The sequence below is a fragment of the Emys orbicularis genome, chromosome 4 (assembly GCF_028017835.1).
Source record: "Emys orbicularis isolate rEmyOrb1 chromosome 4, rEmyOrb1.hap1, whole genome shotgun sequence".
Taxonomy (NCBI): domain Eukaryota; kingdom Metazoa; phylum Chordata; order Testudines; family Emydidae; genus Emys; species Emys orbicularis.
The window spans coordinates 83,543,067-83,565,642 of NC_088686.1; the positions used below are offsets into that span (position 1 = coordinate 83,543,067).

Consider the following 22,576-nt stretch of genomic DNA (forward strand, 5'->3'; position numbering starts at 1 on the left):
CCCAGGCTCCCAGAGCCAGCCCTTTCAAGTTCCCAAGCTCCCTGAGCTGCCTGACTCTCCACCCAGTGGTCTGTCAGAGCTCTGTGCAGTTCAGGAAGCTTCAGAAACATTTCAAAAGGATCAAAATGAAATTTCAGAATTCCCATTTGGTGGGAAATTTTAAAAAACACCAACCACTGTTTCATTGCATTTCAGAATGATTTTTTTTAATTTTGGAATTTCTTGTGGAATGGGAATTCTGGTTTCCTGCCAGATCCATGTGCACGTCTCTGCTAACTCCTGTATATGAATTTCATTCAATATGACACTAACAAACAATGTTCCAGGTGGAGTCTGTGGGCCTCTCTTCAGCTACAGAAGAAGTACATCAGAAGCAGCAGCAGCTTCCCCTCCATACTGCCCACTGCCAAGGCACCTCAGTCTTGACCTAAGGGAGTGCACTTAGCAGGGGTGAGAAGAGAGCTTAGTCTCTGCGGCTCATTTAGTTCAATCCTTGGCTTCTCAGGTGAGATTGCCAACACACTCCTTATGCAAAAGCAATACTGCAAGTTAATAGAAAAACCTTCCCTGAAAGCAGTTGAATAGGCACAACGTGTTGTACACATTAGAACAAAGGTCAGACTGGAAGCAAATCTCTGACTTGGGACTGTGTGACCAGATCAACTTCTTTAGCAGCAGCATCATTAAAAAGCCTACACAAGCAATTTAAAAACAAACAAACAAAAAACATTTATAGGCCCTACTGTGTCAGATTTTAGGAGGATGGACTGGAAATACAAGACTTGCATTAGGACCAGTGATGATAAATCAGGTATCATCTGGGCATGCAATTTATTATTGAATAGGAGATGCATTATTTAGATATAATGTATTGTGTTATATATATATATATATATATATATATATATATATATATATTATATATATATATATATATATATATATATGGGGAACTGGGTGGGAGAGCAGAAAAGTGGCATTTGTTTGAACAACAATGAGGCCATGGGACAAGAACAAATGGCACCTCCAGCAGGGAGTTGAAGGACACTGAAGGGAGAAAAAGTGCAGTTGATCCAGTTTCTCCTATTGCAGATTATGAGCATGAAAACCATTTCTAAATGACAGATGATTCAGAACTGAGGAATGTCTCCCAAAAGCAACTGAAAAAGGAAGAGGAATCTGCACTGTATTATTTATAATGGAACATCTGACTTTAAAAACATTTGTTCGTTCATTCTAGTTTTTTCTGAATGCAAAAAAAAATCTGTCCAACAAGGAACAGTTTTAATATATTTCACAAGACAGATATGTTTTTCTTTTTCCAGGATGTATCAATAGAAGACAAAGGAGGGTGCTATTAAATTTTATTACACAGTCCATGAATGTGTTATACAAGCAATTGAGACATCTGTTTTTTTTGTTAGAGCATCTCTTTAACAAAAGTGCAGTCCCAACTGTGTCAGCATTTCTGCTAGAAAGGACTGCAGCCATCCCACCTTGTGCTTTTACCCTTTCAGCTCTCACAAGCTATATAAGTCAGGCAGTGGCTGGGTGCATGCTTACCTTAGGTACTGCAGTGGTGAGGATCTGCTTAGGATAGATTGGCTGTGAAATGTCCAAGGAAGACTGGAGGTTGAAAAACAAAGAGAAATTAAAGATGGGAAAGATCTGTTAGATAGTCCAGTCCATTTGCCCACCAGTGCAGGATTGATCTCTCCAGGGCATTTTCTAGTGCATTGTCTGGTTGAATTTTCAGTTCTCAAATGGCAAATTCTACTGCTTCCATTGGGAGTCTATTCTGCAGTCTAAAAGGAAAGTTTTCTTGATATTCAGTAAGAATTTTCTGATTCTTAATTTCATCCTATCACCCCTAGACACACCCCTTTGTGCTGCCCTTAATAATTTCTAGCCATCCTTGATCTTTTCAGACTTCAGATTATTGTAGGCTATTAGGCATTGCTAAGGTATACATGCTCAGCCCTGAACCTTTCTTCATGGGCAAATTCCACATCATTTATGTCACTTTTCTTTGAACTCCCTCCAGTTTTTCTAGCAGTGAGGTGCCCAGAACAAATGCAGTATCCAAGGCACGGTCACACCAGTGCCATGTGGAGAGGGATTATTTTCAGCTCCAAGACATGATGCATCTGTGTTTAGATAGCCCTAGAATGCACTGACTTTTGTGGTATGGTTGCATTGAAAACTCATGTTTAATTTGCTGCCCATTATCATCTTGCATTCATATTTGCCTCCCAGAACCTCTCTCAGTTACTCCATCTGCTGAGTTGCAGGTGGGTGTTCTCCTCTGTTCTCAGAGGGGAAGGCATATAGCCTATGCAGCAGAGTCTGAAAGTCCTAGGCAGCCTAGAGCTATTGCTTCAGATGCTTGCAGAGTTGTCTCAATCTGTCATTCCTTCAGTGTAAATAAATTGCAGTTGTTTATGGTTATTCTTCTGTTTGAGTCCTTAAAAATCAAGGTTCTGTTGACTCTGGGTGGGCATAAAAGGTCTGATGGTACTTTTCAGAGAGACTCTGCTTGTGTCTGATCAAAGTTTCCCCTACCCCCAACTAGTATGGCCATCACACTGGTGCTGCATCTACATAGCTTGAAAAAGTGCTGTGGGAGGAAATGTTGTAATCTGAAAAGCTTGGCAGTGACTGCCAGGGTATATATGACAGAACAGGGGACATTGCATTGACACCAAGTTGCTCCCTGAGTCTTAGAAGTAGGATAAGAGCCATTGATGCCTGTGCTTGACTCAGCGAGAAAGTCCTCCTCCTATAGTTTATCAAGACAGGTTTTTCCTTCTTCTGGCCCACTATAGCCATCTAATAGATTCATAGATTCTAGGACTGGAAGGGCCCTCGAGAGGTCATCGAGTCCAGTCCCCTGCCCTCATGTAATGCTACATCTGATCAACATGTGAAAGCTGTAATTACTTAAGAATCCCCAAAGGTGTGAAGCTAGAATCACAGGACAATAGGAATCACTTTTTTCAGAGAGAGGACCTGATCCTCAGCAGCTGGCAGGTTCAGGCTCATCTTGCTTCAGAGTGAGAGTTTGACTTAAAACCAGATCTCCAACAGAGGTCAGCTGCTACAGAGAATTATAAATAGAACCAGGTGCAGATGGCTGGACATTTTGCTGGATTGTATGGCACAGGGTTAGGTATAAATGACATCTACTTACACAAAGTAGTCCACTATTTTTTTTTAATAATAGCTGCACCGACCACTGTGGGGGTTGGGTGTATTCTGAAAGGAGCTGAGAATGTTGAAAGGCTTTAACAAAATATCTCAGACAACGAAGACCATCCTAAAATTCAATTGCATGCACTGTACAATCTGAGGGAGATGAGAATCAATCAGGTTCATGCACCTGACAGGCAGCCATCCAAACAATGAAAAGAAAGAATTATATGAAGCACACAAGGTGCTAGGATTTCTTTCAGTATCATCAGTGGAGATTTCATTGCAAAAAGTGGCCATGAGGTGAAAAGGATAAGGGCCCAACTGAGCTGTTTAAAATACAGTAGGGGATAAGGATGAAAAGGAAGAGAAGCTGAAAGGAACAAAACAACAGAGAAACTCAAAAGGGTAAAGGATGCTATAAGGGTAACTTTATTATGACTGCCAGTCCAGTTATTATAGAAGACAATGCAGGACTCAGCTACAATAGCACAATCTGATGAATGCACCGTGATATAAAATCTTATTAGTTTGATGAGAACAAAAACTAACGTACAAAATGATCCAAGGAGAAAACAAAATGATTGATTAATTCTTCGCTTACCAGTGACAAAGGTGAAAGAACAGGACAGAAGTGAGATAAATGTTTGAAAGACTGTTGTGTCAGAAGGGAACAGACACACAGCAGGTAAAAATATAGGTCGCAAAAGGAATGTCTTTATTAATAATACTTAGCCATTATATGATGAAAGCACTGTAGAGATATTAGCTAATCCTCATACCATTTCTGTGAGGTAGGTAGTTTTATTATCCTCATCTGGGGGATATAGAAAGCAAAGTAACTTACCAAGACCCCACCATGAGTCTGTTGTCAAGCTAGGATTAGAACTCAGGACTTACAACCCGGTGCTCATTCCTCTTGGTCAGTGTCTTTATTAAATTAGCCCATGCACAAGTGATTTAGCTCATAATTTTGATGTTGGGTGTTGTACCAAGATAATGGAACTGAACTGTTAAAGAGAACCATGAGATGGACAAAGCTAAGAAGGTCACCAGACTGGAAACCAATATAATGAACAGGACTAGAAACTGAAGATATCAAGCAAGAAAGATACCCTGAGTCTGTGATATTCTCCCAGAAAAAGTTATAGTAGCTGGACAAAGATTCTATCAGAATGGATCCCAAAGATTGGGAAGCACAATTTAAACTGGTTGAAATATACTGTAGAGCTGATATGGGATATTGTTTAGGACTACCAGAGATGCAGAAAGCCCTATATGGAAGAGGAAGACTAATTCTGAGTGTGTTTCACAGATATTTATAGCACTTCCCCCCCCCTTTTTTTTTAAATGTATGGCAGTTCACAAGTCTGTTGTGACTTTATATTTAGATAGGAAAATTAGGAGCATGATGGAATAAATTAGCATTCCGAGAAAGATATGAAGAGTGACTGAGAATAGAGAGACCACACCTGGGCAGGCAAAATATGTTTAGAGATTTTAAAATACCTAGAAAAAATGCTTGAACAGTATGATGAATACATTCCCCCTCTGCTCTCTTTCCTTTACATATGTAAAGCTATCAACTAGGAACCATAACTGTATAAAAGATTCTTTGCTGAATTTTTAGGGTTACCATTTGGAGTGTTCTGGATAAGGATGTATCCAGGTCTAAACTCTGAACCCCCCAAGTTTGGGAGTGTTTGGATTTGGGGTCTTTTCTAGTTACTAAATGTCCAACGGTTTTCTCTCCCAAGGCTCACGGATAGTGGCCCTGAGCCACGTTGCCAAATGATTGCTTGAAGTGTGTAATATTTCTCAAAATGGTCAGAATTCTATGGACCCTTGATGCTTGTGAATGGTGCGACATTCAGACCTGGTCTTGCAAACCTTACTCACATAAATAGTCCTTATTTATGTGAGTAGTTGCATAACTTTAGTGAGTTTACTCGCATGTGTCATGAGTAAGGATTACAGGATTGGACCCTCAGAGAGGCTTTGCCATTGACATTGATAGGAACAGGATTTGGCCATCAGTTAATAAGTAACAATATTCTTTACACTTCTAGTTAATGAAATAGTAACACAGTAAAAGAAAAAATCATAACCCTATGAAAGAAGTGTGAAACAGGAAAGATCTATCTGGCACCCATCTGCATTGAGACTACCATCTTCTATGGGCCACAACTGCTCTTATATAACAAGATAACAGGCACCACTGAAACAGGTAAAGCCTTAATCCTGCAGGGCTACGCCTGCGTGGAGCCCAATTGTCTTCAATGGTGCATCTGTTCTCAGCGAATTGTAGAATAGGGCCCAAGATACACAGAAAGAGAGACATTGAATCTTGGGTTCTCTATTATGTCCTTAGAGACATTCTTCCTCGGTGTGATTAAGCTACCCAGCCAACCAGTGTACAAAAGGTGCTGTGACCTGAACATTTACTATCTGCAATAGTTAAATTTATTGGGATTTTTCAGTATATCCCAATATAGAAAATACTGTAGCAATGGTAAATATTACGTTATGGTAAATGACAAGGTCCATTTTTAACGGTCGTTGTTGGGCCCCACAAAACACAGCTGTACATGCTTTTAGATGTGAGTGAGAAATATTAAAGAGTACATGAATGCTGAAACAAGAATTTTAAAGAATTTCAATACTGGGGTTTCCAGGTTCTAAATTATATCTAGTATTTCTCTGTTGACTGACAGGGTACTTCCTTCAAAACTCCTATTGAGATGGAGGGAGCTTTGAACAGGGACAGTTTCAGCAAATTAAGGCCCCAGTCCTGCAAACACTCAGGCGTGTGCTTACCTTAGCACACATGAGTAATCCCATTGGACTGAATGGTACCACTCGTGCTGAAAGTTAAGTATGTGCATAAGTGTTTGTAGGATCAGGACCTCACTGAATTTTTGAAAGAACTTGCATGTACCTGATCTTGTAATTTTGACTCCTGTGCCCATTTTTAAGCTATTTTTTTAATGTTCTACATAAAGAATCTTCCTAACACAGTCCTGTTTTTGTAATAAAGTGGATTTTTTTGAAATATCTGAACTGTCAGTGGTGATGTGTAGGACTCCAGGTGCTCCCGCTCATGGTATTGTGGAAGGAGATGACTTTAAATACGGGGCCCAGGTTTACTTCAAGTGCAACGCAGGTTACAACTTAAAAGGGAGCCGTGTTGCCTACTGTCAGCTTGATGGGAGTTGGTCAACACATCATCCTGAATGTGGTAAGGTTGCTTTAAGTTTTGATTCTTATCATGCCTAATCCATTGTATTGTCATTAAAACAAGCTATTGGGATTTAAATATTGGAATGTCCAAATCTCACTTGGAATTGGGCACATCCATGACTTAACACTATGTTCTTTCATTTCTGTATTTTTAAGACACTATAGTGGATATTAATTTACTATCTTTATGCCCAGGCCTGCAATCCTTACTCAAGCAAAGCTCCCATTGTTTCATCTATGTCTAAGCAAAGACTGCTGGGCTTGGACTATGATTGCACAATTTCTAGAACCTGAAATACAAAAGAGGACCATGTGTGTCTTGTGCATTAATGAATAGCTATTTCCAGCACTACTGTGCATCTGATGTTTCTTCTGAAGAGGTTTGTTGCACTCTATAGCAGTGATTAAATGGCGTATTGTGGGGAGAACAGAGTAACATAGCAACAGGACAGTCATGCTAGAAAAAGAAAAATACTTTTGGTTAATGTTGCCTTGCTAGTATGAAGGCAAACCTTAGATTTGCCATTGAAGATCCAAATCTTTCTTTTCCACCCCCCTAGCCAAACAGTGTCATGTATATATGTCTTCTTCCAGAAAGATGCTTCTGTTTCAGTTGTTTCCCACTGGACAGCTTTTGTTCCCAGATTCCAGAATCCCTTGCACTGGTTCGAGTAGGGCTTTCAAAAAGATGCTGAGGCAAACAATGCAAAATATTCTGGGGAATGTTTGGGAACTCCTTTATAAGAGCTCTTGGAGGTCAGCAAGCACAATTAAGGACATCCTTTGGGATGGATAGAAATTCTCCAACTGAAATAAATGTTTTGGAGTTGGGTCTATGACAGTGTCCCAAACATTATGATGACATTGGCTGCACCTCTTTAGTCTATAACTTGATCTGCCTCTAGCCTTGTCTATTATTGAAGCTATCTATGTTGCAAGAAGCGTGTTCTTCCCAACTGGCTTCTCCTTCTGTTTAATCTGTCAGATAAGTCATAGCCCTATTCTTAACTTCTGTCACAGTCTGACACCGTAGAAATGATAGTGCTCTCACAGAGTCAGCGATATGCAGGGTCAGATAGGAGAAGGCCCTTTTCAAGTGGAGGCAGTTAGCTTACTTGGTTCAGAGAAGTTCAGGTACTTCTGAAATACAAGGGCTCTACTAACCACTCGGTGCAACCATGCTGGATGCTACTATGGAAAATAGTGTACAAAAAAGGCTCCTTGATGTGATTTCTTTGCATTCCTCAACAAGGATAGACTGATGTGGTGTGGTTTCTTCCTGTCCAGAATGACAGGCCAAATGGTAGCCCAGGTCAGTGCCTGTAGGCAGGTCAAGTATTTGTAGAGTAACTATAGACAGGCACATCAGGTATCTTAATTCCCCCATCTCCATTTCTGTGAGATCACGTGGTGATGGGAGTGGCATTGTGAGTCATGACTGTGACGGGTTGGATCACAGAAACCCCCTTGGGAGCTGCCACCTGATGTGCAAAGACTACCTCTGCTCCTGTTTTCCCTGCCAGCTTAGGACTCCAGCACCCTGTCTTGCTGGACCAGACACTCCCGTCTGCTCCAACACAGACCCAGGGTCTGAATAACTTGCCCCAAAGCTGCAAGTTTACCCGAAAACAGCTCTCAGAAGTGTGCTTGTCTTTAGCACTCAGATGCCCAACTCTCAGTGGGGTCTAAACCCAAATCAATCCATTTTACCCTGCATAAAGCTTATGCAGGGCAAACTCATAAATTGTTCGCCCTCTATAACACTGATAGAGAGATATGCACAGTTGTTTGCTCCCCCAGGTATTAATACATACTCTGAGTAAATTACTAAGTAAAAAGTGATTTTATTAAATACAGAAAATAGGATTTAAGTGGTCCCAAGTAATAACAGACAGAACAAAGTAAGTCACCAAGCAAAATAAAATAAAATGCGCAAATCTATGTCTAATCAAACTGAATACAGATAATCTCACCCTCAGAGATGCTTCAGTAAGCTTTTTCTCAGACTGGACACCTTCCAGGCCTGGGCACAATTCTTTCCCCTGGTACAGCTCTTGTTGCAGCTCAGGTGATAGCTAGGGGATTCTTCATGATGGCTCCTCTCCTCCCTTGTTCTCTTCCACCCCTTTATATATCTTTTGCATAAGGTGGGAACCCTTTGTCCCTCTGGGTTTCCCCCCCCCACTGGAAAAGCACCAGGTTAAAGATGGATTCCAGGTCAGGTGACATGATCACATGTCACTGCAAGACTTCATTACCCACTTGCCAGCACACACATATACAGGAAGACTAACGGGTAAACACAGCCATCTGCAGACAATGGTCCTGGTTAATGGGAGTCCTCAAGATTCCAAACCACCATTAATGGCTCACACTTTGCATAATTACAATAGGCCCTCAGAGTTATAGTTCATATTTCTAGTTTTAGATACAAGAGTGGTACATTTATATAAATAGGATGATCACACTCAGTACATTATAAGCTTTGTAATGATACCTTACAAGAGACCTTTTGCATGAAGCATATTCCAGTTACGTTATATTCACTTATTATGTTTTTATAAAACCATATAGACTGCACAACGTCACAATGACCACTAGCAATGTACCAGCCACAAGGTGTTGTGAAGGCAATGAAATTAATCTGTGAAACGTGAACAGGAGTAAAGCAAGGGGGAGAATGATGGAACTAAACTAAAAGCAGGCACAGAGCTTCCTTCCTCTCCCTCTCCTGAGCGTCAGGGAGCTCAGCTTCACCTCTTCCTGCCTCTTCAATATGGTTCTGATTTGGCAAAGCACTTACGCATGTGCCTAACTTTAAGCAGGTGATCAAGTCCATCTCTAATCAGCACGGCACTCAGGCATATGCTTAACTTCAATCACGTGCTTAAGTCCCATTTATGTTAATGTAAAAAGAACATGCTTAAGCACTGTGCAGAATAGGGATGGATTTAAGCATGTGATTAAGGCTAGTCATATGGTTAAGTGCTTTGTTGAGTCAGAAAGTATCTGGCAAAATGAAGACTTATGCCCAGTTCAGGAAAATAGATGGGAGTTGCATTGACCCCATCTATGATGCAAAAAAATACACATTAATTTCAGCCTCATAAGAAAAGCAGGGGGGGAAGTCAATGATTGCCAATGGACAATATTAATAAGAAATATTCTTTTTATTACAGAGCTTCTAAATGGGTAACACAAACAGCAGAAAGCTGAAAAAAATAAAAAGTAGGGGAAAATATCACTTTAAGGAACATTTTCAACTAGTTGTAAGCCACAAAAAAGCAGTAAAGGGTAGGAGAAAAACAAAATAAATAAAGGGAAAAGAAAAATGGGGAGGGGCTTGAGGAAGAAAAGAAAAAAAGTTTTTTTATAGACAGAACCTAATGTGAATAAGAACGTTTTCATGTTTGTTCTTTATTTCAGAGAAAATCAGTGTTCTTTATATTTCAGTATTTCCCTGCATTGTTAAGATATCTATGTTAATGCTTAAAAAAAAAAAAAAAAAAAAGAGAAGGAGAAAAGAAAAGAAACTGAATATAAACAAAAGTGAACCTAAGTAATTTAGTTTCATTATCCAAACCTAGTGAAATGTGGAAAGTAAATAAAATAGGAAAAATGGTGCAAAAGACCCTGATCCTGCAAAGTTTTATGTATATGCTTAATTTTATGCACTGTAAGTAGTCCTGTAGAAGCCAATGGAACAACTCACTGTGTGTAAAGTTAAGCTTATGCCTAATGTTTTATAGGACTGAGGCCTAAATTAGATTTTTAAAATTGTTTTCGGTTTAAAGCCTTTCAGCTTTTAAAAAAACCTATGGTGCTGTTAGCAGTATGGCTATTAGTTCTAGGCTAAGACTTCTACATTGACATTGTCCCTTTAGTATTTGTTGCTGACTAGCCTGGCATCACATTTAGTTTAAAAAAATAATTGTAAATTAAGTATAATTTGTGTAGCATTGTCTGCGTGAAATGTCAAATGATCAGGGGCTCACAATTAATTCTCTGTGAAAAATGTTTACTTTTTTTTCTTGTTAGTTCTACAAGAAAAAAACTGCTCAGACCCTGGTGGCCCATTCAATGGCTACAGAAGAGTGGTGGAAGACACTGGGCTAATGACCGGACGCTATGCAAAAATCGGCACAGTCATTGCTTTCTTTTGTAACAACTCATATGTTCTTAGTGGTAATGAGCAGAGGACCTGCCAAGACAATGGAGAGTGGTCAGGGAAACAACCAATCTGCATAAAAGGTAGTTTTCAGTCTCTTTGCTACAGCTCATAAAAACTGATATGTTTTACCTGGAGTTTGTTTTGTATATTATTTTCTGGTTCAACTATCTGTTTTCTAAATACCTTCAATAAAAGTGTGTGAAATGGCTCAATCAGATTGGCACGTGATACAGAAGCTGATAGTCTGCCAACTCTCTCTGGCTGCTGAACTCAGCCAGGGAAAATGCTAGTGATTCCAGCAGAAGTTTCTTCCTTTAAGAAAGTATAGGAATTTATCTCATTTCCCCCAATACCTTTGTTTTCCCTACCCCCATATTGGGATCAGATATGGGTAGGGTCAGTGAATCAAAGAAGACCACCGGGGAACTGGAAAATGAAGAAAGGTCTATTGTGTATAAGGAATTATTAGCCTTGCTTTCACAAGGTCCAGTTTGCAATCAGGCTTAGTCAACAGAACTCCTTACAATAGTAAGGGTTTGCAAGATCAGGCTTTCAGTCTGCAGCCTTTCAAGACTTGGTTCAGCAATCCATCTGCATTCAGCAAAGCACTTAAGCATGTGTTTAAGTGCTCTGCTGATTCAGGGTCTAATAGACGTGTGACGGGAACCACGACAAGAGGAAGGAATTTGTATTGGGAACTGTCTAAACTTTTCCCCAAAGAGAGAATTTTGTAATACATATTTACAGATTTTTGTTAAACAAAATGAAATATTATAAGGACAATTATTTATCCTTTTGGGGTTTTTTCCCTGTATTTTAAGGTTTAAACAGCCTCGCTGCACATTGTGTTAAGTGCTCCATTGATAGAAAGTACCTTTTCCCTCTAACCCTTTTGATTGATGTTAACAATTACCCAAGATTTAACATATGTTATTAATCAAAAATGCAACTAAATACTGTAGAATGCCACAGTGTATGACTTCTCAAACATACAGATGAACCTCATCCAACAGGAATCACTCAGTCCATCCACTTTACTGGAGGGAAAGAGATCTTGGCACAATCAGCTGAATTATTAAGGACCCATCAAATATCTATTTCCCCCCCCCCCAAAATAATTATAATATACATAATTTAAAGTCCTGGGATTCCCCCTTCTGTTATCTTAGGCAAATTTGAGCCAACTTGTTATGCTCGTTCGAATTAGGCCCCTCTCAGAAGGGTGTACAAGCTAACAGGTTGGCAGCTATCTGTAACATCCTACTATTTTCTTGCCAGGTGCCCAATCATCTGGATTATCCATGTATGCCTAGGCAGATGGCGATTATATATTTTAATTCAGTTTTGACAAAAGATCACTCAGATTGCAAATAATCAGCTGTGGTCTTTTAATTATTGCTCTGCAAAAGCACTGGTGGTCATTTCTCTCTCTATGGCTAAAACTATTATACCTGCCTAAGGCAGAAGAAACGCAGATATTACAAGGATGGGTGCCTGGCAAATGAGATAGATAGATAGATAAATAGAAAAAGTATTTTTAGGGGCAGAGAAAAAGCTGGGATCCTCAACTAGTCTCTTGTGGTATATCACATTCCCGGTAGACATTGAAAAGAGTTTTTGTGTGTGTGTGTGTGTGTGTGTGTGTGTGTGTGTGTGTGTGTGTGTGTGTGTGTGTGTGTGTGTGTGTGAGAGAGAGAGAGAGAGCGCGAGCTCAACTCTTTTCAATGTCTACTGGGAATGTAATATACCACAAGAGACTAGCTGAGGATCCTAGCTTTTTCTTTCTATCTATCACTATTTATTTAGGCAGGTTTAACAGGTTTACAAATCCTTGCCATGTATATATCCGAGAAAACAATTATCATTCCAACAGTGAGCATTTGTTTAGAGAAACATACAGTAACATAATCATCAGATCTCTCTATAACAGGGCCAACAGGGGTGTTACCGCATATATTTTAATGCATATAACTATATCTACTTATTGCCTCTTCTCTTAATCCAGTCCATTGTTGCTAATGACAGGAAAGGTGGGCAGGTATCTGAACCATAACATTTGAGCTCTGAACATGGAAAAGGATTGTGCAACATTGTATTTTTTCTAGCCTGCAGAGAGCCAAAGATCTCTGACCTGGTGAGACAGAAAGTGCTTCCAATGCAGGTTCAGTCAAGGTGAGAGTGTAATGCCTCAATTTTAAGAATGTTTGTCGTTTATTCCCCCTACGGGATGCAGCCAGAATTAGGGTTGTGAGCTTTGTAACAGCCAGCAGGGGTTCCCCAGAGACTCCTTGGGGCTAGTGATGGTGTTTTGCAATTGGGACTGTGGGGTCTTACTGAAGAAACTGGGGGTGAAGGGGGAAGGCATCCTAGGGTGGTCTATTGCAGTAGGCACCATCACTCAAAGAGATGCTACATGATGTGGTAGGAAGTTGGGCTGGATAGGGATGGGAAAGCTTAGTCAGAAAAAAAATCAGAGCCTGCCCTGAACTTTTGCTCATTTCTCAAAAAGAACCCAGCCCAAATCTGTCTGGGGAGTCTGCCATGTTCAGAGTAATTTTTTTATAATCATTATTATTTTTTGGTTTTGTGCCACTCTGCAGTGCTGATCTTGTATGTTTTTAGAGGCAGTGCAAACATCACCAATATCTTCAGTCTCCCTCCCACACACACACACCTCTAAAAGATTCACACTGCTTAACACACATGCCACCAAGAAACATATCTGGCCCCTATCACCATAGTATCTGGGCATCTCACACATTAATTGAATTTGTCTCCCCATGGAGGAGGAAAGTATTATCCACATTTGTACAGTTGGGGAACTGAAGCAGAGAAAGTGATTTATCTGCTGTTACACAGAAAGTTGGCAGCTGAATAGGGAACTGAACATAGGTGTCAGAAGTCCTAACCTAGTGCCCTATCAACTGGACCATCCTTCCTATTCAGACTTCTTGTTTAAAGAAAAGAAATTGACTTTACTGCCACTGCTCTCAGCCTTAGTATCTTGGCTTTGAGGAGTGTCACATGTAATCCACATACATAAGACAAGCTGTCTCTCTGGGACCATAAGGGATATATGCTTAAGTACCATGAAAAAAATCTATTCCCCAGGCATTTCTGGCTCGACAGGAATCTCACAGGAAACTCATTTCCTGTCCATTTTTGCAGATTTCAATAGGTTTCCTCACAAGCAATCAGACCTTCATGTACTTCCAAGTGCTTTCTCACAAAGATCATGTAATTCTCATGAATGAAGGATTTAAAATATTGGCTTTGTAAAGTTCATAGTACACATTCAGACTGGTTAATTTCATTTTGAGAGCACATTTAAACTTTAAAAATAGGTCCCATATTTCGTCAAATCAGTGCAATTCCTAAACTAAAATTTAGTGATTGATGCAATTATATATTCTCTGGTATGGTAATTATCTCTGTTGTTTGCTAAATCAAGCTACTTTATCAACATGGTTTAGTCTGAATCTTTCCCCAATACTGCCTATTATAATGCACTAGAGAAAAAGAATGAGTCTAAACTCCTCTCTAGTGAAAATTAATTATAGTGACACCCAGTTCTAGTATAATTTTTCCATTTAAAAATGCAGCATCACATGTCTTTCGCAAATGGTGATAACATGAACTATTATCCACAAAATATTCCTATGTGACTGGAGACACTCCAGAAAAAGTAAACTAAAAAAAACAAAAACAACCCCTCCCCCCCATCTATATAAAGGCTGAGCTGCAAAAGGGGAATTCTGCTAAACTGTGTTGGAGAGTTTTTTGCCTTGTGCTTCCAGCAAATAAGCAAAGCCCTCATGTTTTAAATGGTACTTAGCGCAGCTGGTGATAAAGCAATGATCATGATCTTTTTTGTCATATTATTTCCCCGTGTTTCTTGTGTGGTGAAACAGAGAGACGCCTTTGCATCAACTCTACTCTTCTGCATTCAGCAAACAGAAGCTTGAAATATATCCAACCAAGAAGCCAACGCTGCCCTTTGGAGATCTGCCTCCAGGGTACCAGCATTTGCACACTCAGCTTCAGTATGACTGCATTTCTCCCTTCTACCGCCGCCTGGGAAGCAGCAGGAGAACCTGTCTGAAGACAGGAAAATGGAGCGGGCGGGCTCCCTCATGCGTTCCAAGTGAGTTGTTAAGAAGAAAAGAAGTGCACATCTCCTTGGGGGGACATGTATTCATCTTAGATAATTGGAGATTCCTAACAATGTAGGCTGCCTGTGCTCCCAGCTGGGCGAGAAGGTGCAATGACACTGGGAAGATAGATGACTCTTTCTACTCCTCAGTGGAACTTCTGTTGATGACACTGAGCAAGGAGTCAAGCTTTCAGTTTTGTAATTTGCCAGCAGGCTTTCTAATCATCTAGCAAAGCAACAGACATAACCAAGTTTGCCTATGATTTGGAAACATTTTCCTATTATTCACATTTTCCTGTCCCACTTAGAGCAAATTCCGTTTTTCACTTGTCTCTGCGCTTTGGCAGATAATTTACAGATATATCAGACCAAAAGCAATAAAGTGGAACCAGTGAACTTTTAAGAGGCTACTCCCTTTACTCGATCCTGCTGAGGATGGGCCTATTTTGCAAAGTTCAGAACTGCGTACAAATTAGTTCAGAGTTAGGGGCTAAGCAAATCTGGGGATTTGGGAGAGCCCATTATTGGCATAGGGCCAACTGTAAAGTTCAGATCCAAACAAAAGTTCAGAGGGCTTTGGATCTGGGGCTTTGGTTTGGGCTCATCTCAAGTATCTAGAAATATTTTTTCAGTCTTTAGTTGCATAAAGCCCATTTCTACAAGATGACCCATTTCTGGTCGATTCTTGTGTGGTTGCTTAAGATGGGTTTTAGGGTGGAATTTTCACATAACTGTGGTGTCGTTCTGATTCTTTCATATCTTTATGTAGTTATATTGTTATAGGGCAGTCTTACAAAACTGTAATGGAAAATTACTAGTTCAGATGCAAAATCTACCTTCCCTCCTTTTACCAGAAATTCCAATGAGAATGAAAAAAACTAATATTTTATTCACCCTTTAAAAATAAAAATTTTCAAGGTGTTTGTGAGTGAGTAGAATGTTGCAAGGCTGATCCAAGGGTGAATTGGTAAACATTTTCCTAGTGCTAACAATAAAGTTTAGTACCCTAAGGTGCACCATAGTTGGGAATCAGGAAATGGAGACATTCAGATTCTTGAGGAAAAAGAATCAACTCATCCTGGGTTCGTATTTTTACAGTCTGTGGAAAAACAGAAAACATCACTCTTCAAAAGACTTCATCTATCAGATGGCCCTGGCAAGCAGCCATCTATCGGAAAGCCAATGGGGTTAAGGATATCAGCCTCCGGAAGGGGGCGTGGATCCTGATCTGCAGTGGGGCCCTGGTGAACGAGCGCACCGTGGTGGTCGCAGCTCACTGTGTCACTGACTTGGGAAAGATCACTGTCCTCAAGACAGCGGAACTCAAAGTGGTCTTGGGGAAATTCTACAGGGACGATGACCGAAATGAGAAGACCATCCAGAACTTACGGGTGAGTAAGGCATTCAGATGGGAGTGGAGAAATGCTGACAGAGATACAGACCCGGACCACTCCTGTGGTCCATCTTGAATGAAGAGAAAAAAGCCCATTCTTAGGAATATGTATTATATATATTTACATACTTTTGTTTTGACATTCCTGGAGCCTGAAGTCCCATGTTCATTGACAGAACTGTTGGGGGGGAGAGGGGGGGAGAAAGAGAGGCTTAGCAGCACTGCAAGCTTTCCTGCACATCATCCCACTAACATCCCTCACTCCTGACAAACAGGGATGAATAGACTAGTTCAGCTTTTTGAGCCCATTAAACCATTGGCCTCTTGGCTGAGATTGCCAAAAAAAGAGATGCCAACCGGTGATTATGTTTTTGGGGAGGGAGACACATGTCCACTGATCCTGGTCTGTGACCATCAACTCATTATACATTTCAGCCCCAGATCTGAATAACTCCAAACTTTGGGGAAGTTTGGATCTGACTCCAGATCCATAGACAACAGTTCAGGCCCAGTTCTCATCAAAGTAATTTGATGAGTTAATTGATTTTCCAAGCTAATCTGGGCAGACTAATGGTTTCATATCAAAATCAGGAGAAACTCAGCAGTTTTAAATGGGTTTTTCTTTTTGATTGAGTTCATTCATATGTTCTCTCCAATAAAATACAGTTGCTTTGTTTTTTATTTTATATTCAACTTTCTGCTTCATTTTGGTACCTAACCACACCTTCCTCTGCCCCTCCAGAGTATTTTACTATTCTTGATAGGGAATGTCTTTCCCTATTCTGCTCCTGCTACCTGGAGTTTTCTTCTGACAGCATCTTATCAGCCCAGTAAGGGATAAAGGATTAGGCTCTAAAGTTATATATTGCATAATGCATTAACTGTTTCTTTTGTGGTGAGTTATTGGAAGAAACTCAGTAAGATATATTTTAGTTCAGCTGTAGGACACGGTTACATTTCGGCAGACTGAAATGGACATGCAGTCAGTCATTGTCCACTAAAGGACTAGGCAAAGTTTTCTCAATAAAAGGTGAAGCTACTTGAAATATATTTCCCTCTTCCAAGTTCATTGCAACTGTAAAATGGGCCCATTGTTGTTGAAAAATTGATTGCCTTTCATGATTTCTCTCTTTTTACGGTCAGTAAAAATTGATTTGATCCCAAGCAAAAGTTGTCTTTGAAACACCGCATTTGAGTATTTTGCATGTTTTTGATTTGAAAGAGGATTTGACCAACTTGCATGGACAAGGCACCTTTGAGTGGTGCGAAATCATCTGAAATGAAATGTGAAAATATCATGGAAAAGTTGTCACTGATTTCCCATTCTTCTATTGTCCATCATTATTAATCCTGTAATTTCCCCCCTCTCTGGTTCCTGCCTAGATTTCTGCCATCCTAGTGAATCCAAACTATGACCCCATATTGCTTGATTCCGACATGGCCGTCGTAAAACTCCTGGACAAAGCCAAAATCAGCAGCCATGTTCAACCCATTTGCCTGGCATCTGCTCATGATTTGGACCCATCCACAGAGGATTTAAGAATAGTGATTACTGGCTGGAAGATACTCGCTGACATTAAGGATCCCAGCTACAAGAATGATACAATCCGTATGGGAGCTGTTCAGATGGTGGACTCGCTGTTGTGCGAGCAGCAATATGAGGATAATGGAATCCAGATCATCATCACTGACAGCATGTTCTGTGCCAGGCAGCACCCCACTGCCTTTTCTAACATCTGCCCTGCTGAGACTGGAGGCATTGCAGCCATAACTTTGCCAGGAAAAGCGTCTCCTGAGCTAAAATGGCACCTGATGGGATTAGTGAGCTGGGGTTACGATAAAACTTGCAGCCTAGAACTCTACACTGGCTATACCAAAGCAATTCCATTCAAGGACTGGATTGAGAAGAACATGAAATAAAAAGCTGGGTCTGGAAATGGCGTTTTATAAGTTTCGTAGTTTCTCTCACAATCTCTACTGCTTTAGGCTCCTCTTCCCACCAATGAGCCACATTTGGGATACAGTTAAGGCATATGCCCTGACAATTTGTCATAGGCTCTGCTGTTCAGTGAGGCCACTTTACTTACAGGCTCTCTCTGTGTGAGGGGTTTCAACATATCTCAGCCTGCCTGTCTCCCTGGGTGGGAAGATGGTGCTTGGCTCCTGAGTCTGACACCCATAAGCAGGACAACTGGTAATGGCTGAATTCAGTCTGTGGTATATAGCCAGCCGGATAAATGGATCTGTGTGCATTTCACAAAGGAGCATAGGTTTGAGAGAATTTGGAGGTTAGAAAGAGTAGCCTGAAGTAATTACTATGGATGAGCTTGTTATGGTGTATTCTCTGTATTGCCATAGTACGATGTATTCTTTCCCCCTCCTGAGTACTGTGCACATTAAACGAAGGTTTGTTTTTTAACCTATTTAACCATGTCTGATATCACTTTTATTCAGAGTCCCTGTCTCCTTTTTTATGTCCTACTGTCAGTGGTTGGGCCTCTCCGCTTAGCGGTTATGCAGTAGGGGAACCCAGTTCCTCCCCCTCCACTCTGTTCCAACTCAAGATCCCTCTTGAGCATAAGGCAGGAGTCCACTACTGGCAGTCTGGCTAATGCCTCCCCTGAGTAGGGTGACCAGATGTCCCGATTTTATAGGGACAGTCCCGATATTTGGGGCTTTTTCTTATATAGGCTCCTATTACCCCCCACCCTCGTCCCAATTTTTCACAGTTGCTGTCTGGTCACCCTACCCCTGAGCCTCCTCAGCAGGGTAGGGATTCTTGGCTCTGTGCAGCAGACCTCCCCTGGGAAAGCCCTCCTGGCATTGTTCCTTTGCAGCAGCAAGGGCAGGTCTGTCTCGCTCCACCTACCATCCTGCTGTGCTGAAGAGACTCCCTTCCACATCCCTCCTCCATGGGGCAGTGGGGTTTCCCCAGCCCAGAATTGTTCCTGCACCTTTAACTCTCCAGTGTGGGGTTTGTCTACCACATCACTCCTACCAAGAGGTATTTTCTGCCTGTGGATGCATGTGCATTGCTCTCACTGGGTGCTGTTCGTGCACATTGAAAGGCAAAATTGGCACAAAACCTCAGGTTTAAGGTGTAAACAATTGACAGCTTTTTGGAATACATCCAGCTCTGTTATTGGTCTACACAGAAACACTATGATTAAACACAGTTGTAAAGTCCTTGTCATGTATTAAAAACCTGAAAGATATTTTCAGAAGCTTTCTCGGGGGCATATCCAAGACCTAGTAAGGCCTAAGGGAGCGGATCTCTAACACATTCTGATTTGATTTATGATCAGTGAAGCCCTTCACTGAATCCTGCAGAGTTAGAGTGACGGTCATGATAAACTAACTAGTCTATTTCCAGCTCTGACTTCTAGGATTCCATGAAAACCTTGGTTAGACAGGGTTAGCACTCAATGGTTTCTCTGCATTTACAGATTTGAAAATTATTAAAATGATGGCAATTACTGCTGCAGATAGGAATATGTAGTTTATTTTGCTTTCAGTGGCAGAGAGACTCAATGTGTTATCTTTTGGCTAGTATTATTTTTATTGGCAATATGAGTAGACAAATGCATTGCCAAAGTTCAAAAGTTTAAGGAATATGGCCACAGCAATTGACTTCTTATGTTGCATTTTTCTGTTCCAGTTCAATTCCCAGTCAGCCATCTGCCAGCAGACTATGCTTGGCTGACATGCTGCATGGCAAGAAAAAAAAGTCTTAATTAAATTTGAAAAATCAGGTCTATTTCATCCCTCCTGTGGGAGGAACTATTTGCCAGTGAATGTATGGGATTTCCTACTCTTACTGTAGAGGTTAGATGCAATTAGGTGACAGTTTTGTGGAGAGGACTGTCCTGCAGAAGGTCAATGGTAGCATTGTGTGTTTCTTCCTAAGGCTATTAACAAAGAGTGAACTAAGAGCATGACAAAGGAAGATACTTGTCTATTGGAACATGTCCTATCCAGTGAGAGCTCTTTCATGGCTGAAAGAAAGGGGAAGGTGAATCTCTCTATCCTTAATAGTAAGAGTCGCTCACTCCCAAAGCAGAAATAAAGAAGGGCCAGGCCTGATTTTCCTCTCACTGACACCAGCGTAACACCAATGTAATTGCATTGTCTTCAGCAGTTATTGAGGACTTAAACCAATGTGAGTGAGAGGAGAATAAGACCCCAAATTCCTTCTTTTTCTGGATATAAACAATGCCCAAATAAAACCTTCTCAGTGTTCTGGAGTCCAAGCAGCACCGCAAAATCTCATTGTGAGTTAAGTCCAGCCTCAACTTCTCCCTTTTATACCTATCAGCTGGGCCTAGTAGCATTATGATCCCCAGCCATATCCACTCCTCAGTCACTTATCTTCTCCCTGACTAGTTCCAATCTCTCACAGACCAGACAGGAAAAACTGAAAGGTTGGGCTTTGGCTATATCTGAGTGACCATAACCCAGCTTTCCACTGGCTATCCAAGAGTCAGATGGGTAAGAGCGTACGTACTCCATCATACAAGTAGAGGGATTCAGCTGAAGGAATTACAGAAATGAACTTCAGAATAAGTAAAAATAATTACACCTGTTACATACATCAGAACTCAATTTCCCTTCATTTTGCAAAGTCCCTGAATCTGTTCTGAGAGGACACGGACATGAAAACTCCAACCCAGGCTGAGAGTTTGTCAGATTCCAGGTCAAGAATTGTAATCCATTTTGGTCCACACACATACAGAGTCATATTCATACACCCACACGGTTGTGTGTTCAGATGTGTGCATGTATAATCCCTCATACAGACATGCACACATATACACACATCCTGATTTATATCATAGAAATTACAGATGGAAAAGCCCTGATAGGTCAGCTAGGTCCATCCTGGCTCAGAGGCCAATGAAGGGCTGTTCCCTTCAGCATTTACCAGTACTTTCTGAGTCTAGTTTTAAATATCTTGAAGGAGGGGCTACTGCGAGTTCCCGTGAGAGACTTTTTCAGCAAGACTTCAACTTCTGCTTGACCCTGTGGTTGTGATGTCACAGGAAGTTAGTAGTTGAAATGATCAAGCTGTCACAGCTCTGGTATTCTGGCCTCATGTACAGTCAAACCCAACAGTGTGGCCTGAGCAAAATGTTAATTAAACACAGAGCTCAGATAATTAACAACAACAACAAAAAAATCTGAAAAACAAGCTGGTATCAACTCTTTTTTTCCCCACCAGGACCTATTTTTAAAACATTAAACTGGCTCAAACATCCCTCTTTAAGCAGGTGAGAATCTATGCCATCTGCTAAAGGAAGGCTGTGAAATAGCACAACAGGGATAGCAATGCATGTGCACCAGGGAGAACGTCTATGAATTTTTAAAGGTACATAAAGAGATCCTGTAGACGTTCCGGGGTGAGGCTTGTCCCTTACAGGGATGACTGGGAGCCAGGCCGCCTTGCTACAAAAACCAATAACAGTTCAAGGCAGGCCCTTGGGCAGGGATTGAGCACACAAATAATAGTTCAGAGCTCAGGCCCTTAGGCAGGGATCGAGCACACAAATAATAGTTCAGAGCTCAGGCCCTTAGGCAGGGATCGAGCACACAAATAATAGTTCAGAGCTCAGGCCCTCAGGCAGGGAGGAGGAGAGACTGCCACCCGGCGTGGGGTGGCAGGGGGGGAACACAGGCCCACCCACTCCACTGTGTTCCAGCCTGGGGCCCTATCAGCAGCAGTCCGTTTGCCGCGGGGTCAGTGGGGATCCTGACCGCAACACACTGACATGGGTTCGGGGTCTGCTATCCCCGGGCCACTTCCCATCTCCTCCTCCATGGGTACCTGCACATCCTGAGCCTCGTCTGCCGTGTCCCAGACCACGGGTTCCTCCGGGCCCCGAGCGCTGTGTAGGTTAGTCGGTTCCTCCGGACCCTCGGCGGGGGTAAGCTCAGGCCGCTCCTCCGGATACCGGGCTCTGGACAGGCTCAGCCAGTCCTCAGGAAACTGGGCTCTGGGCAGGCTCGGCCAGTCCTCCTCAGGAAACCGGGCTCTGGGCAGGCTCAGGCCAGCGGGAGCTCGGGCACCAGCATCTGTCCTCTCCCGCTGCCAGCCAGCTACTGAGCGCTGTGGCTTGGCCTTTATACTTCCTGTCCCGCCCCTTGACTTCCGGGGGGCGGGGACAGGCGGCGGTGACTCCGCCCACTCTGGCGGCTGTTCTGGCTCGTCCCTTACAGGGGCGACTGGGAGCCAGGCCGCCTCGCTACACGGCCCCCCCCCCCCCTCAAGGCTGGCTCCTGGGTACCGGGGCCAGACCCTTCCATACCCCCCAGGCGGGAAAGGAAGTTGGCGTTCGCGTGGTCTTTCCCGGCCCGATGGCGAACGGTGAAGGCATAAGGTTGCAGCGCCAAGTACCACCGCTGCAGCCGCATATTATGGTCCTTCATGCGGGCC

The 22,576-nt window shown here is 41.9% G+C and overlaps 1 protein-coding gene across 4 annotated transcripts in view; it reads left to right on the plus strand.

The window, feature by feature from the left end:
• The window catches only part of PAMR1 (peptidase domain containing associated with muscle regeneration 1), a 67,179-nt gene extending 49,113 nt beyond the window's left edge, over positions 1-18,066 (plus strand). For 2 of the 4 annotated variants that reach the window (XM_065403988.1, XM_065403989.1), the window contains exons 7-12: positions 6,257-6,427; positions 10,468-10,680; positions 12,706-12,772; positions 14,512-14,744; positions 15,852-16,144; positions 17,530-18,066. In XM_065403988.1, coding sequence (XP_065260060.1) covers positions 6,257-6,427; positions 10,468-10,680; positions 12,706-12,772; positions 14,512-14,744; positions 15,852-16,144; positions 17,530-18,066 — 1,514 coding nt within the window. The remainder of the gene's footprint in view (positions 1-6,256; positions 6,428-10,467; positions 10,681-12,705; positions 12,773-14,511; positions 14,745-15,851; positions 16,145-17,529) is intronic. The other 2 variants (XM_065403990.1, XM_065403991.1) reach the window with 1 other exon arrangement.
• The last annotated feature ends 4,510 nt before the right edge of the window (positions 18,067-22,576 follow it).